The sequence below is a fragment of the Sardina pilchardus genome, chromosome 3 (assembly GCF_963854185.1).
Source record: "Sardina pilchardus chromosome 3, fSarPil1.1, whole genome shotgun sequence".
Lineage (NCBI taxonomy): Eukaryota > Metazoa > Chordata > Actinopteri > Clupeiformes > Clupeidae > Sardina > Sardina pilchardus.
In genome coordinates this window covers 27,600,941-27,612,627 of record NC_084996.1, presented here as the reverse complement: position 1 = coordinate 27,612,627, position 11,687 = coordinate 27,600,941, and the positions used below count along the sequence as shown (strand labels likewise).

Genomic DNA, 11,687 nt, shown 5'->3' with positions numbered 1-11,687 from the left:
TTATTCTGACAATAAATCACACTTATAAGATGTTTTTTTTTTTTTTTTTTTTTTACATATTTTAATGTTCACAGTAACATATGGAAATAGAAAAATAGAATATTGACTTCACATTTCATGTTGAAATGCAAAACTGATGTTATACAATTAACATAAAAAAAATACACCAAATTCAACATTAAGAAGCTTTTCACAATTACTTAAAATAACCTCTTCATCATTTTCAGGCTGTTCTGAAAAAAGAGTTGGTTTCAAGCTGCAGGGAGCATGAAATTCATGACATTATCAGAGATTATTCTACAAAAATGGGCCTACAAATGTAAGATATATCTATGGATATTTGTTCGTAAAAACAAGCAAATTTGGCTGCCAGTGTGTTAAGCGAACTTGTCTTGTCTCTTTATACTAACAATACCAACCAGATTTTTGATCTTAATATAAGAGATACACTCTGTTAGATGAGCAGTTTTTACAGTGTAATAGGAAATATGAATGACTGAATGAATGACTAAATGAATGAATGAAATATATCTGAAAAGTTAGTGTAGGCCTCCTGAACATAAAAACACATTGAAAGCAGGACCATTTTATGACACCTAACTGACTTCATGGATTTGAGTGTTGAAAAGCTATTTTGCTAGTAGTGTTAGTATCAGGGGCAGTGCTCCAGACATTCACATGTGACTCGCTGCACGGATCCTCTCAGCTTGTCCACGTCATCGAGACTGAGAAGCACTCCTCTAGGAAGCCCTTTCCCTGTGGAGATCCAGGAGATCTCCCCTGGGCTCAGCACCCGTGGCCACATGGTGAAACCAGCCAGTCGACCCACAAAGGCCTCCGCCTGGTCAAAGTCTCCGCCCATGGAGTCCTGCTCTTGGCCCAGGACCAGAGTGCCTCCGGGCGGAATCTCATAGCCGTTCTGGAACCTGGAGCCGGTGGAGATGAGGCGGCGGTCGATGTAATGCCAGAAACGGCCCTCGATGGAGGACCAGATGACACACATGTGATGCCACCGGTTGTCCAGGATGGTCTGCACCGGTAGCTCCCGAAACGCAGGATCCCCAATCACGAAATCCACACTGCCCGGTGAGCTCGTGTTGCGACCATAGAGGACCAGCTTGTTGTCATTGTCCGAGGTGGCGTAAGAGAAGAGCGTTCCCATGTACCTGGACTCAACCTTCACCCAGGTGCAGATGGTCAGCTCATAAATGCTGGTAGTGAAGCCCTTGGTGAATGTGACATAGTTCTCAGTGGAGGCAGAGGGGAACACTAGCATGGAATTCACGTTGCATACTGTCAATAAAGTCAAGTAGAGGAGTTAGTTCATGACTGACTGCAACAGAAATGTAAATTGGAATCTGTATTGACAAACGGCTCATGATGCGTTGCAAAACTCAAGATCAGATGCATTGTTTTTCCCAAGATGTTGTAATTTGAAAAACCAACACAGACAGTTTTAGTTTCTAGTGTGTTTCAGAGAGTTCTGTTTCCCTTTTTGAGACAATACAACCATACCCACCGCAAACCAATGACATTTGACCAATATAAAGACAATTATAAGCATGTCTTTGATCTTTACTTAGTCCATTCTATTATTCAAGCAGACTCAATATTATTCTTTCTACTTTGTCAATTTTAAAGGGACAGTGTTTGACTGTCTTGGAGAATATACGTACTTGTGGCCCGTGCCCTTGGAGTGTGATGTGGAATCTTGTGTCTTAGTGGCAACTGCAGAATGTTCTCCATGGGGAGTTCCTCTCCCTCAGTGTCCTCCTCTTCCCCCGCCTCTGTGGGCCGCACACGGGGTTCCTCCAGGAAGTCTGTATGCCTGGACCCCTGCACCCTGTTCCTCAGCCTCCTCCTGTCCCCGGATTTCCTGCTCCTCTGTGTGGGCCTGGGAGCCAGGGGACTGTGGTTCCGCATCTTCCCCAGTTTAGGGGCTTTGGCTTGGGGTTTGCTGTTCCGCTCAGCTGTCAGCGTGGAGCCCTGAGGGGCCAGCTTGGAGATGGGTGGTTCTCTGGGGCCGGCTAAGGCTCTTGTGGAGAGGGGGTCTGGCTGTGCCGCTACGACGCGTTCCCTCATGCGTTCTTCCAGCCGCATCATCTGGGCCTGCTGCTCCCTAACAAGCCCCTGCAAGCCTCGGATCCCATCTCGGACCTCCTCCTGGTGGGCCTTGACCGAGTCAATGTGGGTCATGTGCTCTTGGAGCTCATCCGTGAGTTTGGACAGGGCGTCCCTCTGCTCCTGCACCTGCTTCTGGGAGGCCCTGCCGTTGTCTCGCTGGGACCTCTCCAGACCGGTCATCCGCAGGTCCAGCCGTTTGGTCTTCTTCTGCAACTTCTTGGTCCAGGTCCTCAGCAAGTCCAGGTCCGCATTGGTGGCTGCCTTGAAGGCCTTCAGATCTCTCGAAAGGCCTTCGTATTGCCTCGTCAGTATCTGGAAGCGTGTGTCTATGCTCTGGGAAACGTTGACATTTTCTGCAATGTTTTGAAGATGGTTTAGTGTCCTCTCCTGAAATGTTCTGAACTTCAGAGTAATCGGAAAAAGAAGTCAGTCAGCGTTTCATTAGCACATAAAAATGGAATATAGTGGGCAGACAAGGGCTGCTCTCTACAAGATTTTTCTGTTCGGTTTTATCCTATAGCCTGATTCCAAAAGAGTTGGGACGCTGTGTAAAATGTAAACAGAAACATAATGCGATGATCTACAAATCACGTAAGCCCAAGAAGATTTTTGCAGAGAGGTTAGATTAATTGGCAGCATGATTGGATATAAAAAGAATATCCCAAAGAGTCTTTCAGAAGTAAAGATGCAGCGTTATGTGAAAAACTATGTGGGCAACAACAAGAATATGCTCCTCAATACGAAATTGCAAAGAATTTAGGGATTTCAACATCTGTAATTAAAATATCCAGACTTTCCAAAGAAATCTCCATACAAAAGGCAGGGTGGAAAACTATATTTGATGTCCATGATCTTTAGGGCCTTAGAGGGCATTGCATTACTGTAAAACCAGACCCGATGCTGTAAATCATTGCGTGGGGTGCAGAATGGGCTCACTAGTTTGATGCAGCATAGGCTCAGTTTGATGCTCCATTCACAAATGCCAGTTAAAACATTTTTAATCATTATCTATATGTGCCATCTTATCTGGACCAAACACATTTGAAATGGACTGAGGCAAAGTGGAAAACTGTCCTGTGGTTAGACCACTTCTTTGCATCCTTGGGACTAAAGAGAAGGGTAGTTCTTGTTATGTGTTATCAGGTAGACAATGCAAAACTGCATTCTACAACAACATGGCTCCATCGTAGAAGAGTTCAGGTACTATAATGGCTTGCCAGCATTCCAGACCTGTCACATTTGCATGCATAAAATGGGAAATATGCCAAAGAAGACCCCAGACTGTTGACCAGCTGATATCCAATTACGGGCAAGAATGGGACAACATATCATATCAGTCTCATGTTTATAGACTGTGGAGGGGAAAGATGCAACACAGTGATCAACATGCCCATCTTAACTCTGGAAATGTGTTCCTGCATTGCATCAAATTTAAAATATAAGTAAAATATCTTCCAAAACAATTCTCTTTCAACAGTGAGTTACAGATATTGTCTTTACATACTCTCAATTAGATATAGGGTTTACATGCTATGCAAATCATAACATTCAGTTTTTATTTACATTTTACCCACTGACTTTTTTTGGAAACGGAGTTGTATAACTTGGTGGTTTATTCAGGTTACAGAAATGTTACACAGAGTGCTACATATGCGAACATAAGAATTTGCCCAAACCTGTGCATCCAGCTGTCGCAGCCTCTGCGACAAAAGTTTGTCGGATTGTCGTGTTCCTTGCCCCCAAGTGAGAGCAATCAGAAGGAAGCTTATGATAAGGATCAGGCCACAACTAGCCCTGCTGCAGTCCATATCGGCAACAACACTGGTAGAGTCTGTTCTGCAAGTGGGTTTTCATCTGAGGACCACGTTTAGTGTGTGTGTTTTGTGTTTGTGTGTGTGTGTGTGTGTGTGTGTGTGAGGCACAAGAGATGGCCCTCCCTTTGTCATAGTTTCCGAGCCCAGACTCCTCCGTGCTCGAGGCTCAGCTGTTGCCAACAGGGACGGCAAGCTAGCAAACAGAATGATGACTTTAGCAGAGCTGCATCTTAATTTGCACACATGCAGAGCAGGCACACACTGACACACATTTAAAAAGACACTCACTCTTCATGTGAAGTATGAAGCTTCATGTGCTGTATGACATAAACTGCAAGCTAATTTAAAGAGATCAACAACTCAAATATACAGTACATGAAGTGTACATTTGAACATCACGAAAAGACTCATCTATCTGTGAGATACTATCTGTGAGACTCAAAGAATAATGATTTGTCTATATCTCGGGTAATGTTTGCCTCTATTCTAGAGGAGTGAACCACAGATATCTTGAACAGATAATAAAGTACAACATGCTTTTGCCTCCAAATCCCAAAATATTGCTGAAATGTAATACTCTTATGTAAGTAAGTAAACAAGTAAGTAAGTAATGTTTATTTGTATAGCACATTTTAACGTGCACAAGTGCAACCCAACCCATTATGCACATGAATATACATACATAGGTCCCCCAAATGGACAGAGGAAGTATTTACAGCATAGTCTGGAACAAAGCCATATGCCGAGAAAAGCCGCCCTCGCTAAATTCTCACAGCAAACGGCATGGTTGTTCAATCAACACATAAGAATGCACTGTCTGTGTCATACAGGGTAGATTATGCCAAGTGGAATGTTGTTTGAAATAGACTGACAGCAACACTGATTGCTATCACACAATACAGTAATATTCTTTCTTCCTCACCCAGCTCAAACAGGAGAAAACTGCACTCCAGAAGGCTTAACCTTGAGGCCTTCTCACCTTGCCTCAAACTACTGGAAGTGTTAAACATTCATGTTGTTGAAAGGTGAATTTTTGATTCTCAGTAAAGATAATGTTGTAAGAAAGGGCCATAAAAGAGTACATGTGTGCATCAGAGACAAAGAGAAATGAGTCACAGGAATGGACTACTGGTGTGTGCCTTGCGCTTTGGATTAGAGAGGATTGTTGACATATTGTAAACTATCTGTGATTACACATGATCACACCATGATGCTGTAGCATACATAATGGGCATAATACAAATAATCACTGATGTCACATACAAATCCTCTGCAGACATGATTCTGAAGAAGTCATTCAATAAAGAGGAGAGCCTCGCTCACAGGTAATTACAAGGGAGTGGCAGTGATGTAGTCCATGTCTGTCATCATGACTGTCTCTACTCTTAAGGCATGTCCTTTTCTCCTCATCTTTGATGCTTTTCATTCCATCTGGTCCCCTCCTACCTTTCTTACAAACACCACTATTGAGACCCCTGTATAATAATAATAATAATAATAATAATAATAATAATAATAATAATACATTTTATTTAAAGCGCCTTTCATGACACCCAAGGTCACTTTACAGGGTTGAAAAATCATCACATAGAAATAAAAAAGAAAAGAAAAATGTTAAAGTCAGTTAGTCAGTCAGTCAGTCCATAAGTTTTCAAAATATATAATATAATATAGTTACATCCCTATTTAAGCAATAAGCAATACAAACAATAGGACTTTAGAAATAATAGATACTCTCTCCATGGATATTTCAGGTGTTAGTCCAGTTGTTTACAAACAATAGGATTAACATTTGTCCAAAAAAAGAATACAGTGATATGGTCATGACATCAGACAGAGGAGATCCTTTAAGTGAGTACAGAGTGCAAAGATTAGTCTCCTGACACAGCAGTGATCTGCCAAAAGTGATACTCGCTGACAACGTAATGTCTGTTTAAGAATAGTCAAATCATGTTGTTTTCATGACCTGTATTCTTTTAAAGCCTGACTTCATGAAGAGATCAGTGATAATGACTTTGGGAGATGCTGCAATCTTGGATGGTTGCCATGCATATCTTAATCACAGCAAATCCATGACCAGTGACATCAGAAAGATATCACCATAAACAGTGTGACCCACCCCATAATAGTCATTGATATTGACAACGGTCTTCACCTGACAACAAGCTGAAACAAAATATAAAGTAGGCTATGAATCAATAAGGCTTGACATTGTTGGAACAGACCAGTCCCACCGCTATTCTCTTAGGCTTGTACTGTACATACTGGGTAAGGTTTTGTTTTCATTTAGCTTGGCCTGCGTAAACATGATTGTGTCGTCCACATCAGAGAAGAGTTGAGTCATCTCAGCCATGCTCTGTTGTCTCTCATGTCATCTCCGTCACAAAAGGGACCAGAAAAGGCCTGCACTCTCTGGGCGGTCACCGCGGCGGTCGGAAACCCAGCTACCGCGTGAGAGAATGCTGGGCTAAGAAAAGGAAGAGCGAGAAGGGTTTGGTCCGAGTGGAGGAATGCCGCGGAGCCGGTTCGGCAGTCGCAACCGTGGAGCCGTGAGCGCGGCAAGCCTACCACCACAGCTGACGGCTGGCTTGACGGTGGTGACACAGACATGACATATTGCAGCCACCACTCCCAGACACACCCTCCTTGGGACTGGGCCCAGCCCTGCGACCACAGACCTACACAGACCATCCCACCACCCAGCCTCCCATCACTACCCGATCTCCAGTGCATGTGTCCATTCAAAAGTTCTATAGATAATCTATGTGGTGGAGGCAGTGAGCCGTGGTCTAACATTTCCGTTTGATGTTGTAGTATGTGTAAGTGACACTTAATTATTAGTGTTATTGTTCTATGTCTAGCTTGGAGCCAAAGCTGAAGGGCATGGCTTAAGAGACCTGCTCAGGGCTACTGTCTTAGTAGCTTGGGCTTTCTTGTTTCTTTTATGCTCCCTACATTTTTTTTCTTGCAGTAGCAAGAAAGATCTTATTTGTATAGAGAGTATTAAGAGCACACAGACAGACCCCATACATACACATACACACACACACACACACACACACACACACACACACACACACACACACACACACACACACACACACACACACACACACACACACACACACACACACACACACACACACACACACACACACACACACACACACACACACACACATTTTCAAATGTTATAGCCTAAAAGTAATATTAGCTGTGTTTGGAGCATCTGTGTGAGAGAGAAACACACACACACACACACACACACACACACACACACACACACACACACACACACACACACACACACACACACACACACACACACACACACACACACATTTTCAAATGTTATAGCCTAAAAGTAATATTAGCTGTGTTTGGAGCATCTGTGTGAGAGAGAAACACACACACACACACACACACACACACACACACACACACACACACATACACACACACACACACTCAAATAGTGTAGCCTAAAAGTAATATTAGCAGTGTTTGAAGCATCTGACTTTATCTGTGTTTAATCTGTGTTTAGAGTGTCAGGCAGAGTGAGAGTGTCAGGCAGTGATATCTGATTAGATATTATATTATATAACAGTATTTTAATATATATTATAGCTGTCAGGTAACAGGCAAGATAAAATAATAATAATAATAATAAAAAGGCATCACTTCAGTCCCTATTGTTGTCAGCTCAGAATCTACCTTATAGCGTCATGAGTACACTTCTTCCTCTGACTGACAGATTTCTCAAGAAGTTTATTGGGTTACAAAATTCGTTGGGAAATATAACCATGCTGTATAGAATTCTGTGTTTGCATAGAATCGGAACCTCACAGCTCTTTGCTCTGTGGAGCAGGTTAAGGCCTATGATTATGACCAACCTGACAAGTATGCACTGCAGAGAGAGAAACAGGTTCAGCAGAGAGTGAGGGGCAGGATCCAATGTAACACGTTCAAGGCTGAGTCTAGTCTAACTGGCAAGATCTGCGCTTTCCTGATCTACGCCATGTTGAATATTCATGAGAACAGGTGTGGGTGGGGATGGAGAGTAGCCTAGGTGCACAAGCTCACCTGGCTCAGTCTATCTGGTGCGATCATTTGGACAGGAGTACAAGAGATCATTTGGACACAATCACAGAGTACAGGTAAGACGATTGGATTCTTTAATTGTGCCGGGCCTTGAATTTGTTAAGAAGTTGTTTACTCATCTTTATGTTTGTCCTCAAAGTGGTTTAAGAGCTCTTGAACACTTGACATAAATGGGTCTCGTATAGTTTTGAGACGTTTTGTCAGGTTTCATTGAGAAAATTGCAAAGACGGTTCGGTTCGGTTCGGTTAGGTTAGGAAAATCTCACATTTTTCTTGTAGTCTCTGAGACTGACAGAGCAAGTCAAGATTTTTTTTTATTATTCGTAGTATTCATGGTAGATATTGCACACAAGAGACATATGCTACGCTGTAAATAAGATACAAATAGGTTAATATGATGTCAGCATCTGAGAGAAATATCAATAAAATATCAAGTATCAGCAAATGTTTTTGATGACAAATGTTGCCTTTTATCAGATGTCAAAGACAATAGTGTTGAAGCAGGTGTGTTTAGTGAGGATTGTGCAACCCTCACCATTCAGCTACAATGGCTCTGATGCTGTCTCGGGACCACACCTTGGTCAAGGGCTAGTCTGTGGATTCCTCTGACTCTTTTTGTCTCAGACTGTAGACATTTCATTCTCCTCTGACACAAGATAACTTGTCTCTTATGCCTTAAGAATGTGCTCCTAATAGTTCAGGTAACCACAGTATTTTAAGGTGGTATTCAATCCGGTTTATTTTTCATGCCAAATATTCTCATGGTATTTGGTAGATTGTACATTGCGTTATATTGTTTATATCATATGAAATATATACTGATATATGTGTGTATATATAGTGTATATATATCAAAAGGAAGTTTGGGATGGGAAAGGATAAAGTACTGAGGGTGTGGTTGAGTTCACAGCAGCAGGCCTGTATTAGCATGGACCCAGGCACTCGAGTCTGGAGAAATCCTCTGTCCCTCAGGGCTCTGACTCTGTGACTCACAGTGCAGGGAGAAATCTTCTCCATTTCAGAATGACACGGGAATTGATAGAGTCGGGACTAATGAGACTGAATGAAACACTCGGGAACTTTGATGGAGGTGCATGTAGAGGAGTGAAACATGTGGCTTTGCAGCATTCCACTTTCACCGCATGAAGGAAAACGCCTGTTTCTGCCAAGGGCCAGGCCCATGGTGCCATTGTCTTCTGGTGTGTCGTGTGTCATTTTGCCATCTTCCTGAACAATGGACGGGAATGATTGACAGATTGTGGAAGTTTTAATTCACCTCTGAATTACAAAACAGGAACAATAATGGAAACATGATAAACAAACATCAATCAAACACATGTAGTGTTTTAAAACCAGTTAAAAAGAAAATGTTGAGTCCTGATTCATTTTGGAATGATTATGGATGTTTTTGGACTTAATGAATGGAAGCCATTCCATGACACTGCTGCCCTCTAGTGGTCATTTATCAGACCTACCCAGTGCTCTATTTTGCTTCTGATAACTAAGCACTTGATCAGAACAGGCTGCCCATGGTAAATCAGTATCTAGAGACACCCTCAAGCAACATTGCCTATTCATGGGTTTCATCCGGTCCCTTTCCACAGGTGTATACAATCAAGCACCTTGATTATGAATGCAGCCTGCATGGTGCTTGATTAATACACCTGTGGAAAGGGACCTGATGAAACCCATGAATACTGAACTGCGTAGCAAGGAAGAAAGGCATAGTGGTATCTAGGACCTCTCACACCTGTAGGCCTTCTGACACCCCCATGCTCATCAGACGCAGGTGGAGACTGTTAGGGAGACTCCGCCTTGTTTCACTGCCACATAAAGATGTTCCATTGTGAATGTGATTTGATACATGTCTCTTTTCGTTCCAGTTGTAGTTATAAACAATGAGCACAGATGGAAAAAGGGAACCTCCTCCATACATCTTACCAGGTAAAGGCCCGTATCTTCATCATGAAACTTCACAACCAGTTTGTCATCAGTACTTGACATGCTGGTGCAATTCAGTACAGAGAACCCACCTGATCTTAAATTAGCCCATTTAAACAATGCATACTTATTCAAAGCAATGTGATGTTACATGATATAATATACACAATTCTGAAAAAACCTGTTTGTTTTGCTGACAAAGGCATACACATTCATGCTTCACATAAAGAAAACAAGTCAATTACAATATCTTGTCTAAAGCCATGTTGGTTGGTTGTCTTTTAAGTGGCGGGTGGTACTGGGGGAGGAGGAGGTGATGGCGTGAAAGTCTATCATGTGCACACACCTTTCACACCTGGATCAAGTACAATCGAGCCTTACGGACAATCTGATTCAAATGAGGGTCACTACACATCTGCCGTCCAGGCACAAAATGGTAAGTCCAGGTGTCTCCCCATCTTATCCGCATGGAAGTCCAGCAGTAGGCTTCAATTCCCCATGTTAAAATCCTGAAAGACACTAAAATACACATTTGTATTCATACATAATATTGTCAGCCTAGGTGTGAGTGACCTTTAAGTGAAAACCCATTGAAAGGATGCCTCTTCAGTCAACCCAAATCTATAATAACACTGGAAAAAAATATTAGAAAATTGTAATATTGGAAAACATTAATAAAAACAAACAAAACAATGACCTCTGCTGATGTATCCACTCTGGTTATCTTTTAGTCAGCTCAAGTCATGCTGCAGCACCAACAGACGACGGAGTGAAGAGGTTTGTGAGTGAGGATCGCCAACTAGGCCACAGCCCGGGGATGACCACCTGCCCAACCTGTCAGCAACAGGTCCTCACTGAGGTCACGTACAAAATTGGAGCGTATGCGTGGATCATGTGCATTGTCTTCATTCTGTGCGGGTAAGAGCCACTGTAAGGTGCAAAGCACAAAACATTAACAAAAATGTCCCCCTGCATGTCTCCTTCCTCTCTAAAGATGCAAGCGACTGACCACTTGTGTGTTCTCGTTGGCAGGCTTGTGCTCTGCTGCTGCCTGATCCCCTTACTCCACAAGCACTTCAAAGACGCCTACCACACCTGCCCCCGGTGCCAGCGCGTTCTCTACGTGGACAAGAAGAAATGCTGCTCTTGACCTCCATGTTGGCTCTGGGCCTCGTGGCAGCCGCAGCGTAGCGTCGTCGAGTCCTTTGGTTTACTGAAGGTCAAAAGAGACCTCCTGCAGCAGCCAGAGTCGTTTTTTCATATAGGTAAACTGAAGTTGGTTATGGGTTATGGAGGACTGTGACTCATATTCTTGAGTAGTCCACTGCATCAGTGCTTCTGGTTAACTTTGTCTAGGGCAGGCTTGCCATGTCTCTCATTAGTCATGAATGTCAACACATGCACTTAATGACCTTTGATGTGACAATGGCAAAGACCTTGCTTAAATTGACTAAGTAGAAGCACTGCTTAGACTGCAGACTGTGCAATAGCAAAACTGTATTTTTAAGAAATGTCTTAATATATTTACAATAAAAGATCAATGTGTATTTGGTAATGTATGAAATCTCAAGGATGTTAACTTGATTGGCATGTCATATGTATATAAAATGTTTCCTGCAACTCTCATTACATGAATGGCTTATTACTGAAAGGTCTATGTTTGGACTCATTCTTTCGTCTGGATGCCAAGCTTGAATACTCACTTCA

General features: G+C 42.6%; 2 protein-coding genes across 2 annotated transcripts; one reads left to right on the top strand and one right to left on the bottom strand.

Annotated features, from left to right (window-relative positions):
* Window positions 1–171: 171 nt before the first annotated feature.
* Window positions 172–3,932, bottom strand: LOC134075962 (pentraxin-4). Its single transcript, XM_062530988.1, has 3 exons — window positions 3,801–3,932; window positions 1,677–2,526; window positions 172–1,293 (listed from the first exon to the last, which is right to left on the bottom strand). The coding sequence occupies exons 1-3, from the start codon at window positions 3,930–3,932 to the stop codon at window positions 653–655; spliced, it is 1,623 nt and encodes a 540-aa protein (XP_062386972.1). The 3' UTR covers window positions 172–652.
* Window positions 3,933–8,001: 4,069 nt separating this feature from the next.
* On the top strand, window positions 8,002–11,606 carry si:ch211-157c3.4 (Lipopolysaccharide-induced tumor necrosis factor-alpha factor homolog-like). Its single transcript, XM_062532637.1, has 5 exons — window positions 8,002–8,095; window positions 9,923–9,983; window positions 10,267–10,416; window positions 10,712–10,898; window positions 11,013–11,606. The coding sequence occupies exons 2-5, from the start codon at window positions 9,938–9,940 to the stop codon at window positions 11,128–11,130; spliced, it is 501 nt and encodes a 166-aa protein (XP_062388621.1). The 5' UTR covers window positions 8,002–8,095; window positions 9,923–9,937; the 3' UTR covers window positions 11,131–11,606.
* Window positions 11,607–11,687: the final 81 nt, after the last annotated feature.

Excerpts from the sequence above, each read along its gene's own strand:
- LOC134075962 (XM_062530988.1), bottom strand. The coding sequence starts at position 3,932 with ATGGACTGCAGCAGGGCTAGTTGTGGCCTGATCCTTATCATAAGCTTC. Across the intron at positions 2,527-3,800 it reads TGCGACAGCTGGATGCACAG|TTCAGAACATTTCAGGAGAG; the intron begins GTTTGGGCAAAT and ends ATTACTCTGAAG. Across the intron at positions 1,294-1,676 it reads TCCAAGGGCACGGGCCACAA|TATGCAACGTGAATTCCATG; the intron begins GTACGTATATTC and ends CTTTATTGACAG.
- si:ch211-157c3.4 (XM_062532637.1), top strand. The coding sequence starts at position 9,938 with ATGAGCACAGATGGAAAAAGGGAACCTCCTCCATACATCTTACCAG. Across the intron at positions 10,417-10,711 it reads TGCCGTCCAGGCACAAAATG|TCAGCTCAAGTCATGCTGCA; the intron begins GTAAGTCCAGGT and ends GTTATCTTTTAG. Across the intron at positions 10,899-11,012 it reads ATTGTCTTCATTCTGTGCGG|GCTTGTGCTCTGCTGCTGCC; the intron begins GTAAGAGCCACT and ends TCTCGTTGGCAG.